Below are 21,544 nucleotides of genomic sequence, written 5' to 3' on the forward strand. Positions count from 1 at the left end.
TGCCTAATTTATTTGCTGAAATCACAGATCTAGTGAAGTAGTAAAGTATATTTTTCCCCATTTCTCAGATAGCTGAGGTTGCTAGATGACAGACTTCTACAGAGTAAATTATTATCATACCTATGTTAATACATACACTATATTCTCCAATATCCTAGGATCTGAAATCTCTCTTCCTTACTATCCGAATTCCAAAGCTTCTTCTGCCATACCCTTTGATTTTCTCTATTTTCTGTTAACATGAAACTCCTGGATCAATCTCCTCCCTCCCCTGAGAAAAAGAGAAACTAAGGTTATCTACCTAGAATAATAACTTTGGTGGCAAGAAAAACGGATAAATTCTAACAAAACAAAAACATGGCATTAGTTATATTTTTCAAATAGATCCAAACACTGAGAGGTAGACATGGTGCAGTGGATAAAAACACTCCCTGTAGGGGCAGCTAGGTGGCGCAGTGGATAAAGCACCAGCCCTGGATTCAAGGAGGACCTGAGTTCAAATACTGTCTTAGACACTTGACACTTAACTTTAGCTGTGTGACCCTGGGCAAGTCACTTAATCCTCATTGCCCCACAAAAAAAACCCAAAATAAACCAAAACAAAACCAACAACACTCCCTATTAGAGAGATGTGATAAACACGCTCCTTAACCTAATGGGGCCTCAATTCTCTCATCTACAAAATGGAGATAACTGTATTACCTACCTCAGAACTGGTTCTAGGAAAAAGTCTATATAAATTTGAGTTAGTATTCAGAGATGAATAACAGCTACTATATATACAGCACATTAAGGGTTATACAGCACTTCAGTGCATTCTATTTGTTCATTACAGTAATACTGCCTATATGCCTACTTTGTGCCAGGCACTGCAATAAAAGATAGATGTCCTTTATCTGCCCAGAAGAAGCTCTGTATATTCTACTGGTTTTCATCATGACCATGCAAAGAGCACTAGCTCTGGAGTAAGAAGACTTGGGTACCAATCCTCACTTTGAAGCTTACTGTGTAACCATAGACAAGTCACTTGAACTCCCTGGGGCTCAGTTTCCTTAACTGTAAAATGAGAAGGTTGGATTAAATCTATTAACTACATGGGCAGGTAGGTGGCACAGTGGATAGAACACTGATCCTAAAGTTGGGAGGACCTAACTTCAAATCTGATCTCAGACACATACTAGCTGTGTGACCCTGGGCAAGTCATTTAACCCCAATTGCCTTAAACATCTGGGGCCATCTCCAGTTGTCCTGCTGTATATCTTGCCACTGGACCCAGATGGCTCTGGAGGAGAGAATGAAGTTAGTGACCTTGCACAGCCCTTCCTCACTTAAATCTAATTCACTGCAAGTCATGACATTACCCTGACGTCATGATCCTCTTTGAAAATGAAGGACAAACAATAATTAACTACTAAATGCCTGACCAAGGTCATTCCTGACTCCAAGAAAGGGAAACACCATGCCTTGCAAATCTGATTATTTTGACTGCTTAAATGGAAAAACATAAACCTAAAAACAAAAAACTTATTATTTTTTTAATTAATAAAGTATTTTATTTTTTTCCCATTACATGTAAAGATAGTTCTCAACTTTTGTTTATACAAGCTTTCCTCCCTCCCCTCCCCCCTAGACAGCAGGTAATCTGATATAGGTTTTATACACACACACACACACACACACACACACACACACACACACACAATAACATTAAACCTACTTCTGCATTAGTCATGTTATAAGAAAAAATCAGAACAATGACGAAAAACATCAGCACCAAAAACAAAAGAAATAGTATGGTTCATTCAGCATCTATACTCCAGTTCTTTTTTTTTCCCCTTGGATTTGGAGATCCTCTTCTATCATGAGTTCCCTGGAACTCTTCTGTACCATTGCATTGGTGAGAATATAGTCCATCACAGTAGATCAACACTCAATGTTGATGATACTGTGTACAATGTTCTTCTGGTTCTGCTCATCTCACTCATCATCAGCCCACGCAAGACCCTCCAGGTTTCTCTGAACTCCTCCTGCTCATCATTTCTTACAGCACAATAGTATTCCGTTGTATTCATATACCACAACTTGTCCAGCCATTCCCCAATTGATGGGCATACCCATAACTTCCAATTCCTTGCCACCACATAAAGAACAGCTATAAATATTAACCAAAAACTATTATGAGAGAAATTAAGAGGTACAAGGGATAGAATGATAGGTTAGCTAGACAAGAATAGATTAGCCTTCCCTAAACTATGCTGTTCCTGACATGGCAGAATGCATATTATATACTATTTTATATTAGTCCTGATGCTGCTCTTCCATTAATGCACACTATCAAGAATGTATATTAAATAGAATCTATCATTTCCAGTAAAGGGCTGGCTCTGGAGCTATATGGTTTGTTCACTGGTGCTACATCAGATCAGTTTGACACACCTAAATATAATTAAATTTCCCAAGACTGGCATCAGCTTTTTCATAAAATTTATTTACTGGACTAAGTGGTACAGTGGATAATGCACCAGCCCCTAAGTCAGAAGGACCTGATTTTAAATCCAGCCTCAGACATATACTAGCTGTGTGACCCTGGACAAATCACTTAACCCCAATTGGAAAGGGGAGGGAGGGAGAGGAAGAGAAAGAAAGGAAGAAAGAAAATTTTATTCATTTTCCTAATCTTCCCTGAACTTAATACAGGACCAAGATGGTTTACAGCCAGGTAGGTGGTACAGTGTGTAGAGCACCAGACTTGGAGTAAGCAGACCTGAGTTCAAATGTGGCCTCAGACACTTACTAGCTGTGTGACCTAGCCTAATCTGTTTGCCTCAGTTCCCATATTTGTAAAATGAACTGGAGAAGAAAATGGCAAAACCACTTTAGTACTCTGTCAGGAAAATTCCAAATGTGATCACAGAGTCAGACATGACTGAAACCATCAAACAAGAAAAATTAACTTCTTAGCAATCTTGCAAATTAGCAAACCCAATTCCACTGTTGGAGCCAAAGGTAAATTTTATCATAATTCGACCATTTCTAAGCAACAGAAAATCACCAGGGACGTAGGCAGACATCAAGTTCTGAAACTGAAAGAATTAAATAATATAATCAGGGAGAACAATAATGCTTCAAATTATCTGATTCTGACAACACAAAGAAGCTCTAGCCCATATACTTATGAAAAGATACTATGTACTAACAAGGACTCTCAATTTCATGCACTATCTTCATGTGCTCTACTTTGTATAAGGAAAAGGATGGGGGCAGGGTGTTATATTTGGAATAAAAACAATTTTAAAATTTCTTTTTAAAAGGTTTTTCCTAAGTGCTCTAAATCACTATTGATTAGAGAAATGCAAATTAAAACAACTCTGAGGTACCATTTCACACCTATCAGATTGGCTAATATGACAAAAAAGGAAAATAATAAATGTTGGAGAAGCTGTGGGAAAATTGGAACACTAATGCATTGGTGGTGGAGCTGTGAACTGATCCGACCATTCTGGAGAACAATTTGGAACTATGCCCAAAGGGCTATAAAGCTGTGTATACCCTTTGACTCAGCAATACCACTATTGGGTTTTTTCCCCAAAGAGATCATAAAAAAGGGAAAAAGACCCACATGTACAAAAATATTTATAGCTGCTCTTTTTGTGGTGGCAAGGAATTGAAAATTGAGGGGATGCCCATCAACTGGGGAATGCCTGAACAAGTTGTGGTATGTGAATGTAATGGAATACTATTGTGCTGTAAGAAACAATAAGCAGGCGGATTTCAGAGAAACCTGGAAGGACTTACGTGAACTGATGCTGAGTGAGATGAGCAAAACTAGAAGAACACTGTACACAGTATCAACAACACTGTGTTGATACACTGTGATAAACTTGACTCTTAGCAATCTTAGTCCAAGATAATTCCAAAGGATTTATGATGGAAAATGCTCTCCAAATCCAGAAAAAAGAACTGTGGAATCTAGATGCAGATTGAACCATATTGTTTCTACTTTTTTTTTATAGTTCTTTTTTGAGGTTTTCCCCTTTTGTTCTGATTCTTCTTTCACAGCATGAGTAATGCAGAAATATGTTTAATGTGATTGTGCATATATAACCTATATCAGATTGCTTGCTGTGTTGGGGAGGGAGAAAAATTTGGAACTAAAAATGTTATAAAAACAAATGTTGAAAACTATCTCTACATGTAATTAGAAAATAATAAAATACTTTTATGATATTTTTTCTTAAAAAAAGGTTTTTCCTGACTTGAAAAATATATACTAGGGGTGACTAGGTGGTGCAGTGGATAAAGCACCAGCCCTGGATTCAAGAGTACCTGAGCTCAAATCCAGCCTCAGACACTTGACACTTACTAGCTGTGTGACCCTGGGCAAGTCACTTAACCCCCATTGCCCCGCAAAAAACCAAACCAAACCAAACCAAAAAAACCATACTACACTATAATGATCTTCTAATATGCTAAAGTACACTAATCCAAAAACTAACAAAATCAGTACCTCTCAATTCACAAAACTGTTATTAAGTGGGTACACAATTACCTTTCAATGCTGCCTTATAAATTTATATTTAGCATCCAAAGTAGTTCAGCTACATCACTACATTTATAACCCAAAACCACTTTGGTTTAGCAAGGAACAAACTATTTTAACTATCATTTAACTAATGGAAAAACCAAGATCCTAGCATTGTTTGAAGGACAATCACAGTTCTATCTCATGTGGGTAAAAGAATAGTTCTTTTTTTTTTAAAAGAATATAACTTTAAAAAATGTTTATAAATAACTTATCTGTTACAAAGACATTTTGTCCATCTAAATCACAAACCCATCAACTCAAGATATCCAAATTAGGTTTTATTAATAAAACAGGTAAAAACTCATTTATCAATCTTCACACAGAACTGCAGATGAAGCTGAAAAGACACAGTCTCATTTTAAAAACGAAATGCATCAAATGCAAGTCTTTTGGTTAAAAGAAGGATTCTAATACCAATTAGAGGTAGGTAGTAGGCCTTTGGTAGAGAAAAAAAGCCTAGTCAACCTGGGTTGACTCCAAGTATATGAAGTTTTTTTCCACTAGACTATGAAATGTTTACAATTCACTCAATAGGTTCCAAATGAGAGAAGTATAAATGTTTACAGAAAATCCAAACAATTTTCCTAGTAAGAACATGTCCTGATATGAAGCAGAAGTAATAATGTAGGTTCTAGTTCCAGCTTACTCACTTTAACAACCAGACTGCCTCAAAAGGAATAAAGAAAATTTCAGAATTCTCTATAGTACAGTTTGCAGCAATATGTTCTTTTTTGTTTTGTTTTGGTTTTTTTGAGGGGCAATGAGGGTTAAGTGACTTGCCCAAGGTCACACAGCTAGTAAGTGTTAAGTGTCTGAGGTCACATTTGAACTCAGGTCCTCCTGAATCCAGGGCCAGTGCTTTATCCACTGCGCCACCTAGCTGCCCCCAGCAATATGTTCTTTAGAGAGTATATTATTTCCCTTCAGGACTGAAATTTCCTTACAGCAAAACTAAGCAATTCAGAAATTACAAAATCCAAGATTTTACATTTTAAAGTAAACCGTTTTGAGTTACTATTTTTCTACTCTCTTGCTTAAAGAAGTTATCTACACATTCCCTTCATTCCTTTCACTAACTCCATACTTAGGATTATAGATTTAGATCTGGAAGAAACCTTTAAGATCAATTAGTCCAACCTTTTTATAACTGAGAAATAAGAGCTGGAAAGATGAAGTGATTTGCATAAAGTCACAGAGTTAAGCAGTGGCTGAGATGAGATCTGAATTCCAATCCTCTGACTTCAAATCCAGCTTTCTTTTCACTGTATGTCAAACTATTTTTTTAAAAAATGTATATGTCACACTACTGACTAGGATTGAACTTGCAGTAAACTAAATCCCCAATTTTTTTTAAGACGAAATGATAGCTCTCCTTTCCCAGCTTACTTTTTGGAAAGCTAATTTTTTTTTTTTTTTGGTGAGGCAATTGGGGTTGTGACTTGCCCAAGGTCACACTGCTAATAAGTGTCAAGTGTCTGAGGTCGGATTTGAACTCTGGTCCTCCTGACTCCAGGGCTGGTGTTTTATCCACTGCACCACTTAGCTGCCCCTAGAAAGCTAATTTTTAAAATCAAAATATAAGCAAAAACATCAAATGTCATCTTATCTTCAGCCCAATGTTCCAGCTAGAATGTCAAGATCTTGTCAATTGTTCGATCTACAATCTATCCATCCTAGCTTTGTATCATCTGCAAATATGATAAACATGCGATATACAGCCTATCCCCAGACTTGATTAAAAAAAAAAAAGTTCAATAGTACAGAACCAAAAATAAATCCTTAGGGCACCCTCTGAAAGACTGCCTTCTAAGCTGACCATTAATGACTACTTTGGGGTTTGACCACTATGCAGAGGCCCAAGGGGTAAAACTAGAAATAGCAGCTGCATAGGCATTATTTTTAACTTCCTGATCTACACTACTTTTTCACTGAGTTCTTAGCAATCCTCACCACGCCTCCAAAATGTTACAACATTTATATTTTATAAAGAAAACTCTTGGTTTTCAATTTTTAATGACAGTAATAGCTGTATTTTCATTACAATTTTTTTAATCCGACAATAAAAGACCTGAGATTTCATCCAAGTATATACTCCTTCCACCAATACAAGATGTGATCCCTCCATGTTTCTATACAGGTTTTCCTAAATTATTGCTGTCAAAAAATTATTAACCACCCTGGTGACTAATGTTTTTGTGATGAATATTTCCAAATTTAGGCTGGTCTTTTGTAGGGACCATACTAGAAGCCTTTTCAGTTTAGTGAGATTTGCCAAAATTTGCAAAGCCCTTTTAGAACCCATAAGCACAGTGGAATTTTAATGGGAAATGTTCTGTAAACATTTAAAAGTCAACATGGACTAAAAAATTAATGGTAAAACTCAAAAGACAAGTTTTATAACTGGTCAGGAGAGAAAAATGCAAAGTGCTACATACAACTACTATGCATTTCAGTCCTGAGCCCTAATAACCAGGACATCAAAACTGCATTCCCTTAAATAACTCGTTCATAAATTCTCATCTTTTCACCATCATTTGAAATAAAAAGCCCCCCTCAACTGTACCTAGCTCCTATAAGACTCACAAAAATATAAAGCTAGCTTAAAGTAAGCAGGTATAGCACTCGGACCCACTGATTTTAATGGTATCACCTTTTCTGGGTTTTATCTTGACTTTTTTACCTCTATGAGTAATTGGTCTGTGTCGACCACATTCAGATGCCAAGTTCTAGAAATTTATGTATTTAAATATCTAGAGAGGTATTAGTATTAGCCCAAGATGAGAAAGCTTTCTCTTTGAGGTACTTCTATACTACATATGGGAAGAAAAATTGGCAAAAAATTTTTTGGTGTCAGAAAAAGATCCTAAACTTGACATGATAAAATATGTTCAATCTTATATTCCTTTCCTGGGAACAGGTGGCTAAAGATACCAAGTGCTGTGATCTATACTTACGTATCTTCTGGCTACTACTGACCAGAACTCAATAAACGGCAGAAAACAGGAGGATGTGTCTGCCTAAAGAAGCAAAAATTTAGCAGAGGGGGTGTGTGTGTGTGTGTGTGTGTGTGTGTGTGTGTGTGTGTGTGTGTGTGTGTGTGCGCGCGCGCTCGCCCATCAATTGGGAAATGGCTGAATAAGTTGTAATATATGATTGTGATGCAATACTATTGTACTATAAGAAATGATGAGCAAGCTGATTTCAGAAAAAGGCTGGAAAGTCTTCATTTTCAAACTGATGTAAAGTAAAGTGAGTACAACCAGGAGAACATTGCATACAATAACAGCAACACTGTACAATGATCAACTGTGAAAGACTTAGCTATTCTCAGCAATGCAATGATCCGAGACAATTACAAAGAATTCATGAAGAAAAATGCTATCCACGTACAGAGAAAGAAGTGATGGGAGTCTGAATGAAGACTGAAGCATACTATTTTTCTTTATTTTTCTGGGTGTGTGGGGTTTTTTGGTCTTTTTTTTTTCTTTTACAACATGACTCATATGGAAATGTTTTACATTGATTGCAAATGTGTCACCTATATAAAACTGCTTACCATCTTAGGGAGGGGGAAGGTAGAGGAGAGGAGAAAATTTGAAACTCAAAAATTGTTTAATGAATTAAAAACTGTCTTTTCATGTAACTGGGGAAAACAAAATACTATTTTAAAAAAGGATCAGAAATTTAAAAATCACCTTTTAATTGTGAGAGCCTTTTCAAATATAACCTCTGAATTTTTTTTAAGGAAACAGAGAATTTGGGAAAAATTGCTCTTTCATTTCCTTTACTACTCTGATTAGTAAGAGATCACAATAGATTTACTTAGGTGTGTCCATCTATTAAATGAGGTACTAGATACACTCTAAAAGTTTTTCTCAGTTTTAATTTCACTAGTTATGAACTTCAAATAACGTCCTACTCCAATCTTATTGTCATGGAAGTAACTCTATTCTCCACAGTTATGTCAGTCAAACAAAAGTCCAGGCAGGTCCTACTACTTTGGAAAAGCAACACAGTGGGTTTGTTATCTGAGAAATAGTCTAAATCCAGAAGCCTCAACACCAAAAAGTTAGCCACTTGGTGATTTTGGGATGTGGTTTTTTTTTTGGTGGGGCAATGAGAGTTAAGTGACTTGCCCAGGGTTACAGAGCTAGTAAATGTCAAGTGTCTGAGGCTGGATTTGAACACAGGTCCTCCTGAATCCAGGGCCAGTGCTTTATCCACTAGGCCACCTAGCTGCCCCCATGCTATTTTTTTTTTTTGACCACAACAACTCAAAGGCTACTAAAATGTGGAAGGGTTGTGATCTGAGCTGGTGAATGGAATAATCCTAATGACAAATCCAACTGTATTTTTAGACTCACTCTTACCAACTATCCAATCAGCTGCTAAATCTTGTCTTATTTTCTTACCTCTTACCACTGTTTCTTCCTCTCCACTCAAATCTACTAACCTCCTTCAGGATATCATCAACTGTCATCAGAATTATAATGGCTTCTTTTTCAATCTCTCAATCTCAACCTTTTCCCTACTACAATACCTTGACACATCTGCAAAAGTGATTTTCCTAAAGCAGAGATCCAATAAAGTTATAGTGGCTCTCTCTTGCTTCAAGAATTAAATATACACTCCTGTATCACATTTAAAGCTATTCAAAACCTAATTCTTTCAATGTGTTTAATGCGATTGCACATAAATAGCCTATAGCAGATTGCTGTATGTCTTGGGGAGGAGGGAGGGAAGGGAGGGTGGGACAAAAATTTGGAACTAAAAATCTCATGAAAACAAATGTTGAAAACTATTTTTACATGTAAATGCAAAATAATAAAATGCTTTTATGATTAAATTTTTAAAAAACAACCTTACTCTTTCCTACCTTTTTAGTCTTCTTACACTTCCTTCCTCAAAACACTGTGTTCCAGCCAGATTAGCCTACCTGCTGTTTCACACAAATGTCCTGGTTGTCCCTAAACTGGAATTGATTCTCTTCTCACCTCTGCCTGTTGGAATCCCCAGGTTTCCTTCAAGCCTTAGTTCTTGAAACCTCTCCTGATCCTCCTTACTGCTGAGGAACCCCCAGCAGAAACACCCCCAAAAGATGGACATTCAATGAAATAGGAGACCTTAAAACTTTCGTAATGACCAGAACCGAACAGAAAATTCCGTCTTTAAATACAAGACTCGAGAAGCACAAAAATGTAAAACGGGAAAAACAACATCATGTTATTCAAAATGGTTAAAATGTTTACATCCCTACATAGGAAGATGATACTTGTAACTCTTGAGAACTGTATCCATATTAGGGCAGATAGAAAAAGTATACAGAGACAGAGGTTAGGGGTTTAAGTTGATTTTGAAGTGATGATATTTAAAAAAAAAACACCAAAAACTTGAGAGGTGGGGGAAAAAAAGGATTGTACTGGGAGAAAAGGGGAGGCAGAATGGGGTAGATTACATTACATGAAGAGGTACAAAAGACCTATTACCGTAGAGGGAAAGAAGTGGAGAGAGGAAGGGTGTGAACATTGTTTGAACCTTACTCTCATTGGATTTGGCTCAAAGAGAGAATAACATACACACTCAGTTTGGTTATAGAAATTTATTTTCCCCTATAGGGAAGGAGGGAAAAAGGGAAAGAAAAAAAGGGGGGGCCAAAAATAGGAGGGGAAAGGGGATAGAAAAGGGAAGGAGGGTGATAGAAGGGAGGTCAGGTTGAGGGAGGTGGTGATCAGAAGTAAAGCAGTGTGGAGGGAAAGGATGAAAGGAGAGAAAAATATAAAGAAGGGAAAAATAGGATGGAGGGAAATACAGTTAGTAATCATAACTGTGAATGTGAATGGGATTAACTCTCTCATAAAACAAGCAATAGTAGAATGAATTAAAAAACAGAAACCTACAACATGCTGTTTACAAGAAACACATCTGAAGCAGAGATACACACAGAGTAAAGGTAAAAGGTTGGAGCAGAATATATTATGCTTCAGCTGAAGTAAAAAAAGGGGTAGCAATCTTTTATCTCAGACAAAGCAAAAGCAAAAATAGATCTAATTAAGAGATAAGGAAGGAAACTACATCTTGCTAAAAGGTACCATAGAAAATGAAGTAATATCAATATAAACATATATGCACCAAGTGGTATAGCATCCAAATTCTTAGGAAAAGTTAAATGAGTTATAAGATGAAACAGACAGCAAAACTATACTAGTGAGGGATCCTAACCTTCCCCTCTCAGAACTAGATAAATCTAACCACAAAATAAGAAAGAAGTTACAGAGGTGAATAGAATTTTATAAAAGTTAGATATGATAGACCTGTGGAAAAAACTGAATGGTGATAGAAAGGAATACACTTTTTTTTTTCAGTGGTACATGGTACCTACACAAAAACCAATCATATGTTAGGGCGTAAAAATCTCAGTCAAATGCAAAAGGGCAGAAATAGTAAATGTATCCTTTTCAGATCATGATGCAATAAAAAATTAAATGTAATAAAGGAGGCCCCTCCTAAAACTACCTACTATTCATTTTTTGATAGGTTCTGCATAAACTTATGTGTATACATTTTCTCTTCCCATTCACATATAATTTCTTAAGGATTTTTTTTCATTTTTATTTCTTTATCCCTAGTGTTTAAAAAGGGTAGTACTTTACACCTAGTAAGCATATAATAAAAGCTTATTTGAAAGACTGATCTTTGACCAATTGAAACTTATTTACATTACTTATATCTTCTATCTACAAAGTTGAGGAACTCCTCTTTTAGGTAAAGAATGATTGGAATCTCACATTTATAGCACGACAGAAGTAATGGTACAAAACTATAGCTGCACTGTATTCTCAATAAAAATATGATCACTTTGTTGGTTAACTACTCCATTTGCTTCTTTAGGGTATACTGCACCCAAACCACCTTTGCTTCAAATATGCTCAAAATGCTAACAAACAATACTGTAAGAAATGGCATTCGGTTTAAAATGAATGATTCAGCAGTATTCCATCTGGGAGTAGTAACAAGGGATGCTTGGGGCATTTCCTCAAAACCTAAAAGGTTAAGAAACATGCCATGAATATCACTGTACCCATAAAGTCATCCCAATGTTCTTTGTATAAAGTAGTATTTCCTTTTATTTGTTCTATGATAATCACCTTCAAGCATCATGGGTTGTTTTCTAATCTATTTTTTACTTAGTCTATACCTTTGAATGATTTTAGACTTTGATCTCCATTAATTTTCATTTCCCTAGAATTTGAGTCCTAATCTCTTTAAGCCTACCCTTATTTTCTTTCTCCGTTCTAGTTTTGTAATTCTTTTTTTTTTAGGTGCAGTAAGAATTGTGTGTAATATTTTAGGCACAGTACACTTCACTTTACTGAGAAAATAGAAATCATTCACCATGACTTCCTCTCCTATTCTACATCTCAAAAACCTTTGATATCACCCCACCCCCAATCTCTCTTCCTTTAGTCCAATTTCTAATAGAGGTTGTCCTTTTTAACCAAAGCCAACTCTTTAACTTGTATCCTGGATCCTATTCCCATTCTCTTCCTCACATCACCCCTACATGGGTCATAGGATCATAGACCTTGAACTTCAAGGGACCTTAGAAGTCATGAGTCTAAACTCCTCATTTTACAGATGGAGAAACTAAGGTTCAGAGAGGTCAAGTGGTTTGCCCAAGGGTCACACAGCTAACAATTGTCAGAGACGAGTTTGAATCAAAGTCCTCCTTCCTCCAGGCCCAAACCCTCTATTCACAGTCAAAGTCTAGAAAATGCTATCTATACTTGTGGCCTCCATTCCCTTTACTCTCAATCTTATCTCAACTTCCAGCAGTCTGGCTTCTGACCTCATCACTCAGCTGTCAGGAATGATTCCTTCCTTAATTGCTCTAAAAGCATTTCTCAGTCTTTATTCTTTACTTGTATTCAGCATCTGGCATAGCTGACCACCTCCTGCTCCTTTAAATTGTCTAGGCTTCTGCAACCCTTCTCTTCCCTAGTATTTTTCTCAGCCTCCCTGGAGGGATCATCACCCACAGCCCACCATCTAACTTGTTGTATCCTCTTTCCAATCTCCATCCTTTCTGAGTGATGTCATTGCCTCCCATGGACTCAATTATCTTAATGGACTCAATTATCTTATGCAGATTGCTCCCAGCTGTATATATCTAGTCCTAGTCTCTCTTCTGAGCTCTAATCCCACATTAGCAATTGTCTAGTGGCTATTTTTAACTGGATAAGCAGCTAAAACTCTGTATGTCCAAAATAGAATTCATTATCTTTTCCCCAAGCCCACCTTTTCCCCTTATCTATTTCTGTCAATCACACCACAATTCTTCTAGCCAAGTCAATAAACATTTACTAAGCACCTATATGTGTCAAGCACTGTGCACTGGGCATATGAAGAAAGGCAATACAGTCACTGCTCTCAAGGAGCTCAGTTTTAATGGGGGATATGCAAACAATAATATACAAGCAAGAAATATACAGAAAAAAATGGAGATAATGACAGAGGGAAGCACTAGCATTAAGGGTAATCAGGAAAAGCTTTTTTGGAGAAGGTGAGAATTAGCCAGAAAATGAAAGAAGTCAAGGAAGCCAGTATACGGAGAGGTTTTTTTTCCCCTTAATTAATTAATTAATTTATTTATTTGGTGAGGCAATTGGGGTTAAGTGACTTGCCCAGGGTCACACAGCTAGTAAGCGTTAAGTGTCTGAGGCTGAATTTGAACTCAGGTCCTCCTGACTTCAGGGCTGGTGCTCTATCCACTGTGCAACCTAGCTGCCCCCCTTTTTTTTTTTTAATTTTTGTTGGTGCGGAGCACTATTTTTGAAGAAAAGCAAGGAGGCTGGAAAAGTAAGAAGGGCTCTGAAGGTCAAACATGATTTTATATCTGATCCTGAAGGTGATAGGGAGCCACTGGAATTTATTAGGCAGTGATCTAGTCAGACCTTTGTTTTCAGACCATCAATTTTACAGTTGAGTGGGAAATGGACTGAAATGGGAAGAGACTTGAGGTAGGAAGACTAACCAGTAGGCTATTTCAATAGTCCAGGTGTGAGGTGAGGACAACCTGGACAAGAATGGTGGCAGTGTCACAAGAGAGAAGGCAGCACATGTGAGAGATATTACTGAAGTAGAAACACTAAGATTTGGATATGAAGGATGAGAGTGCTAAGGAGTCAGGAGTGACACCTACTGAATCTGATGTCTGTCTATGAGACATCCACATAAATAGAAGCAATAGGCAACTGGAGGTGTGAGAATGAAAGTAAGGAGAGAAATTAGGGTTAGTTAAGTAGATCTGAGACTGCAGACATAGAGACTGACTGAATCCATAAAAATTGATTAGATCAGCAAGAAAAGTCATATATAGAGAGGAGGGCCCAGAATAGAGGCTTGGATATTCATGGTTAGGAAGCATCACTTGGTTAGGTAGAAGAACCAGGAGAAAGCCGTGTCACATAAACCCAGAGAGGAGGGAGTATAAAGGAGAAGAGGATGAATTGAGAAAAGGCTATCAGATTTGGCAATTAAGAAATCACTAGTAACTTTGGAAAGAACAGTTTCAGCTGAATGATGTCAGAAGTCTGAGAACAAAGTTAAAAGGAGAATAAGAAGAAGGGAAGTAGAGGCAATGAAAATAGATGGCCTTCTCAAAGAGGTTAGCCATGCAAGGGAAAAAAACTATAGGATCTGACTTCAGCTGAGGTTCTCATCATGTCTTACTTAGGCTATTGCAAGAGTCTCCTAATTGATTTTCCTGCCTCTAGTCCTCCCTTCTCTAATCATCATCATCATCATCTAACATAGCCTTTAAGATTTGCAAAGAACATGACATATATTCTCTCATTTGATTCTCAAAATAATCCTGAGGTAAGTACTATTATCTCCGTTTTATAGATGAGGAAACTGAGGCCAAAAAGGGATTAAGGACTTGCCCAGAGTACCTTCCAGACGTTAAGTCTAACACTCTACTGCATCATGCTACCTCTTCAATCTATCATCCACTCACCCCCTGTTGTCTTTCTTTCTGTGTGTGTGTGTGTGTGTGTGTGTGTGTGTGTTAGGCAATTGGGGTTAAGTAACTTGCCCAGGGTCACACAGCTAGTAAGTGTCAAGTGTCTGAGGCCGGATTTGAATTCAGGTCCTCCTGACTCCAGGGCTGGTGCTCTATCCACTGTACCACCTAGCTGCTCCCCCTGTTGTATTTCTTTTTTTTTTAATTTTTTTTTAAATTAAAAAAAAATTTTTTTTAGTGAGGCAATTGGAGTTAAGTGACTTGCCCAGGGTCACACAGCTAGTAAGTGTTAAGTGTCTGAGGCCGGATTTGAACTCAGGTACTCCTGACTCCAAGGCCAGTGTTCTATCTACTGCGCCACCTAGCTGCCCCCCCCCCCCCCCGTTGTATTTCTAAAGCACAAATCTGACCAAGTTATTCCCTGCTCAAAATATGCTGCAAATTACTAAAATATAAGCTCTTCTATTAAAAATTTAAATCCTTTTACCACCTGACTCCAGCTTAGCTTTCCAAGCATATTACAGAGTACTTCCCTTCTTACACTCTACTTTCCAGTCAAACAGCTCTTACTGTTCCTCACACATGCCATTACATTTCCTATCTACAGGCCTCTGAGCAGACTGTCCCATTTTTTAATTTATGTTTCTTTTCATTGGTAGCTTCCTTCACAGCTCAGCTCAAGAGCCAGACCCTACATAAGACCTTTCTCAGATGCTAGGGCACCCTTTCCCTGAAATTATTTTGTATACATTTTATATTTACTTAAATGCATACACATTTGTACCTCCCCCAACTAGAATGTAAGCTTCTTGTTTTGTGTCTTGTTTTTCCCTAATGCAGTGCACAGTGCTTGGCAACAGCACTTATTAAATATTAAATATCATGGTTTTTATTGCCAATATTCTCCTCACAACTACTGAACACTTAAATACCTAAGAAAAGAAAATAGTCCAACACAATTACTTTTCTTTTAAAATTTCAGGGTATATTGGAAAGAATTATGGACTGACCAAGAATATAATCCCAAATTATGTCTGCTCAATTATCTTCTGTATACAAACACCTTAAAGAGATCACAAGTGTTTGAGCTGGATGGGACCCTATATTCAGTCCAAACCCTTCAATTTACAGCTACTAACCTGAATCAAAATAAACCCACCAGAGGTCAAAAATTAAGTAATAGAAGACTGAGAATTTAAAACCAGGTCCTGACTCCAAATACAGGCCATTTCCCATTATACCACAATGCCTGACAATAGGTATATGACCTGTGAACTTCAGATACCTCTTTTATAAAAGGAGATATGCTATTACCTGAACCCAAGGGGCTGCTGTTAAGATTAAAAATAGAGGGCAGCTAGATGGCCCTGGATTCAGGAGTACCTGAGTTCAAATCCAGCCTTAGACACTTGACATTTATTAGCTGTGTAACCCTGGGCAAGTCACTTAACCCCCACTGCCCCGCAAAAAAAAAGAAAAAAAAAGATTAAAAATAGAATAATGTATCTCGAGAGCTTTATAACCATAAAGTGCATATTGTCCTCTGTCCTCTCTTGCTCTAACAATTATCCATAATTACTCCACATCTATGAAGGAGAAGCCTGGAATTCTCTTTAACTACAATCCCTGATCTTTCCATATCTCCTTCTGTCTCAGCCCTCCTAAACCTAAGTTTCAACCTCACTGTGACCTCCAGTTCTTCCACCCCTCCCTGTTTATCATTCCTGCTCTGACTTTCCTTCCTAGTCTTGGCCCTATGGTTACCCAATTCAACTGATACCTATTAGCTACTCTATAAATCCCCTGACTTCTTATCCTAACTCCTGCTATGCCTACCTCTATCCCTTTCTCATTCCCATTACCACAAACTTCTTCACTCTTCTTATCCACTGATCCCTACTCTGCCACCTATATAAGAATGCACAAGGGGGCAGTTAGCTGGCACAGTGGATAAAGCACTGGCCCTAGATTCAGGAGGACCTGAGCTCAAATCCAGCCTCAGACACTTGACACTTACTAGCTGTGTGACCCTGGGGAAGTCACTTAACCCTCACTGCCCTGTTTAAAAAGGAAAAAAAAAAAAAAAGGACACACAGATCTTCAACACTTGATCCTGCTAGTCCATCAAGCTACTGTGCTATATTGCTTCTCCCTTTCCCAGCCAAATTTTTAGAAACTATGTCTGGACTCTGACTTCACACACACACACACACACACACACACACACACACACACACACATTCTCCTCTAATTCACTTCTCAGTTCCTTTCAGTTTGACTTCTGAACCAACCATGTCACTGAAACTGCTCCTTCCAATGTTACCCAAAAAATCTCAACTGCTAAATCTAAAACCCTTGTCTCAATTGTTACCTCCTCCTGAACACTCTCTTGATCTTTACTGGTACTCTTATTACCTTCCTCACTGCTCCTCAGTTTCCTTTCCTAGACTTGTCTCCAGCTGCCAGACAATATTAGAGACTGTATCTGGTATGGAATATTTTGACTTACCAGATTCTTATAGATAGTAGAATCCTCAGTTGTCATCTGGCTATTTTGCAAATGCCAAAGAATTAGGAAAATAGCAGTATGGGCATCCCCTTAAAGCTCTGTACTGGCCTCTCTTCTCTTCCCTCTACATTCTCTCTTTTGGTGATCTCATCAGGTCACTTAATTTTGTTTAATAATTTCTATGTAGAAGACTCTCAGGTCTATATATTCGGTCTTAATCTCTCTCTTGAACTCTAGTCTTGTATTACCAACTGCCTGCTAGACATCTCCACCTTTGTCTCACCTGTGTTGCAAACTCAACATATCCAAATGGAATTAATTTCCCCCCAAACGTATCTCTCCTTCAAACTTCCCAATTTTTGTCTATGGTAAGACCAATCCTTCCAGTCACTGTTTCAAACCCTTGGGAGTCATTTTGGATTCTTCCAGCTCCTTGAACTCTCATAATCAATCAAATCCCACATTTTGTTTGATACAATATCCATATCCCCACCCCTCCAGCCACATAGCCACCACACACTAATTCAGGCCATTATCACCCCTCATCTGAATTATAGTAGTAGATTCCTAACTGGTCTCCCCGGTTCCTTATCACTCTCCAATCCGCCCTCCACAAAGCCTTCAAACTGATATTCCTAAAACACAAATCTGACCATGTTAAGCCCTCTACTAAAAAAACTTCAATGGCTCCCAATCATGTCTAGGATAAAAATGGAAAATCCTCAGCCTAGCATTTAAAGAGCTCCACAATCTGGCTCCAGCTACCTTTCCACTTCTGTTCCACTTTATTTGCCTTCACAAATTCTGTTCCAGTCAAAACTGGCCAGCTAGTGACATGCCATTCTATTTAACATGCCTCTGCACAAGTAATCCCTCACGTCTTGAATGCACTCCCCTTTCACCTATGCCTCAGAGTCCCTGGCTTCCTTTAAAGCTCAGTTTAGTGCCACCTCCCACATAAAGCCTTGACTGATTCCCTTTCCCTCCTTTTAAAAATGTAGTTGTGGGGCAGTTAGGTGGCGAAGTGGATAGAACACAGCCCTGGAGTCAGGAAGACCTGAGTTCAAATCCAGCAGCAGACATTTGACACTTATTAGCTGTGACCCTGGTAAAGTCACTTAACCCCAATCACCTCACCAAAAAACCCGACAAAACAAAACAACAACATGTTGTTTATCCTTCAATCTCGAAGAGGACCATGATATCAGGTGATGTCATGACTTGCAGTAAATTGGATTTAAGGGACAGCTGTGCAAAGTCATCAACCTCATTCTCTCCTCCAGAGCCATCTGGGTCCAGTAGCAAGATATACATTAGGATGACTGGAGATGGCCTCAGGTGTTTAGGAATTAAGTGACTTGCCCAGAGTAACACAGCTAGTGTGTCTGAGGTGAAATTTGAACTCAAGTCTGTCCAACTTCAGGGAAAGTGCTCTATCTACTGCTGCCCCACCTAGCTTTAAAAATGCAGGGGTGGGGGTGGGGGGGTAGCATAGGTGGTGAAGTGGATAAAGCACTGGCCCTGGATTCAGGAGGATCTGCGTTCAAATCTGCCCTCAGACACAGCTATGTGACCCTGGGCAAGTTGCTTAACCCTCATCCCCCCCCCCATGCACTCTGTTCTTAAAGCTACTTTGTATTTATTTCCCAGAATATACTATCCTTCATAAGCTCTTTTAGGGCAGGGTATTTCAGTTTTTGTATTTGAATTCCTGGCACCTCGTACAGAGCTTTCCTTGTAGATAGTGAGTGCTTTAAAAATGTTCTGTCAAATTGAATAAAATGGTAAGTATAGATACATGAAAGCTGAAATTAATATGGCTGGCATCTTCAGGGAAACGATGACAATTTACACTTCCCTTGTCTGGGCTGCAAATTTTAGCTCTGAGTCCAACATCTATGAGCATAATTCTTATTATTTTCCTCTAGATTTATTACTCTGCCCTCCTCTTTACTTAAGCTCATGTGCTACTTTTCTTCCCACTCACACATCTGTATGAGATAATTTTGCTGTGGTCCCATAAGCTATGCATCATTTCTCTAACTGGAAGAGCTTAGTATCATCTACAAATATGGAGATTTCATATTTCCACCTCCACCCTCCAAGACCATTTATAAAATGTCTAAGTTGCTCCCAGAACTGATCCCTAGGGATCCTAACATTTCTTCATTCAGATAAGTGTTTCTTTATCCTGTTCTTTGTCTTCTGTTTTTAAGCCAGTTTGCAGTTCATAACAAACATCCACCCACTCCAATTCCATAACTCAATTTTGTTTTGTTTAGGAACCATTGGAATTACATAAACGGGTTCTCTTTTGCCCACATACTGACTCCCTCAAATAACTGCAACAGATTAGTGATTCAGAAGTTTCTTTTACAAAATACATATTGTCCTTCCCCCAGCAAGTTAACACTTTCCCCAGAATTCATTATTATTAGAGAAATAAGTGTTCCAAGAAATTACAGGTTCAATCTGACAAGTTAACATTATCTTAAATTACACAGAACATTAGAGGTCATCTAGTCCAAACTGAATCATTAATTTTTTCTACATCAATAGTGATAAAAGTCCAGGGGGGTGGGGGGGGAGGCTAGGTGGCGCAGTTGATAAAGCACTGGGCCTGGATTCAGGAGTTCCTGAGTTCAAATCTGGCCTTAGACACTTGACACTTACTGGCTGTGTGACCCTGGGCAAGTCACTTAACCCCCATTGCCCCGCAAAAAGACAAAAAACAAACAAACAAAAAGTCAAGGAGGATGAACACTTCCAGAAACAGGGAAGTTATCTTTCAAGAGGCAGCCTATTGGGGGCAGCTAGGTGGTGCAGTGGATAAAACACCAGCCCTGGATTCAGGAGTACCTGAGTTCAAATCCGGCCTCAGACACTTGACACTTATTAGCTCTATGACCCCGAGCAAGTCGCTTAATCCCCATGGCCCTGGGGGGGGGGGGGGGAAGAGGCAGCCTATTCCAGTTTCAAAAAGCTCCAATCATTATTATTTCTTATGCTGAAATTAAATCTAACTTCCTGTAACTAACTTCTAACCACTGGCTCTGATTTCTCCTTTTAGGCCCATACTAGTCCAACGAATATCTTCCAGATAACAATCCTACAAAAACAAGACAACACAAATCATATTCAAGGAACAAGAGACAGTTCCTTTATCCATAACTCCAGTTCAATAGCTCGTTTAGGTAAATAGTGAATACTGACCTACTAAGGACTACAATAAAAAATGAACTGGTATTTTCCTGATTCTGAGGCATTTGCAAACAGCCAGGTGACGACTGAGGTTTCCACTAACTCTAAGGAACTCCCCACCAGATACAACCTCTAGTTATGGTCATATCTGTGACCTATGGTTCTCGCCAATCCTTCTGCAAGAGAAAGTAACACCCACCCACCCCCACCCCACCCCGTCAGTCCCGCAAGTATTTTCCAGAAATAGGACACAAGGTCACCCACGCTCTGCAGTACAAGGAGATGCACGGCTAGGACGCCCCCTATCGGGCCGAGAGGACTGGGCGGGCGTGGGCTAGATGCCCCGGGGCCTCCGCTGGGGAGGGATGGTCTTTCGGGGACACGTTCAGAAGTCAAGGTAAACTGAAGCCCAGAAAAATTGGCCTTATAGAAGCAGCTCCTGCCTCCTAGTCCTCCGCGACCGCACGGAGGAAAGCGGGTTCCTCGGGGCGCCTACGCGACGGACCCGCGTTAAAGGCCGCCCGTCAGCGGCCGGCGCTCCCCCTGCGCCCACGACGCCGGCCACCCCCTGCGCAAAGCAAGGCCGCGATGTCCTTGCCGGACTTGCAGGCCCGCCCAGCGCGCGAGAGGCTCCAGCGCCCAAACTGAAGGGAAGGCCCGGAGGGCAGAGGACGGGCGGCGGCTGTGCAAGAATCCATCCCGAGCCTCCTTACCCAGTGGGCGACGAGACCGGCGGCCCCCACCCGGAGTGACGACGAGAGGAACATGGCGGCTCAGACTCTTCGGCTTTCCCAAGCTGAGTCCGAGGTCTGCAGGCACGAACCCGGAACGCACGGCGTGCGCGCTCTCGACACCTATCCCCGACCACCGAACGCAAGGGCCCGGGCGCGTCTCTGTAGCCGCTCCCGACGCTGCGGGAGGACGCGCGCGCAGGGCGGGGCTCTGCGGCGGGCGGGCTGCGCTCCGCGGGGAGAGGTCCTGCGAGGTGGGGTCAAGGTCACCAAGGACTATATAGACGCCGCAGGAAAATGGGCTTGAACAGGAGTGGTCGAACCTTTCCATTACTGCGCTCTCAGGATGGAGCCCTCCTGCCCAAGAGAAGACGAACCTGTGCCTAATTTCCTGAAGTCTTCTAAGTTAAACGAAAGCTCCAGTTGGTGCGTCTCAAAATACGTATAAACCCTTTTTAATTAAAAAAAGATTTTTCATTATTGCTTGGACTAACACA

The 21,544-nt window shown here is 39.5% G+C and overlaps 1 protein-coding gene across 1 annotated transcript in view; it reads right to left on the bottom strand.

Annotated features, from left to right (window-relative positions):
* Positions 1-21,196, bottom strand: part of NDUFV2 (NADH:ubiquinone oxidoreductase core subunit V2) — a 44,650-nt gene extending 23,454 nt beyond the window's left edge. Inside the window, exon 1 of the mRNA XM_043983119.1 lies at positions 21,030-21,196. Coding sequence (XP_043839054.1) covers positions 21,030-21,083 — 54 coding nt within the window. The 5' untranslated portion in view covers positions 21,084-21,196. The remainder of the gene's footprint in view (positions 1-21,029) is intronic.
* Positions 21,197-21,544: the final 348 nt, after the last annotated feature.

Source organism: Dromiciops gliroides, chromosome 1 (assembly GCF_019393635.1).
Source record: "Dromiciops gliroides isolate mDroGli1 chromosome 1, mDroGli1.pri, whole genome shotgun sequence".
NCBI lineage: Eukaryota > Metazoa > Chordata > Mammalia > Microbiotheria > Microbiotheriidae > Dromiciops > Dromiciops gliroides.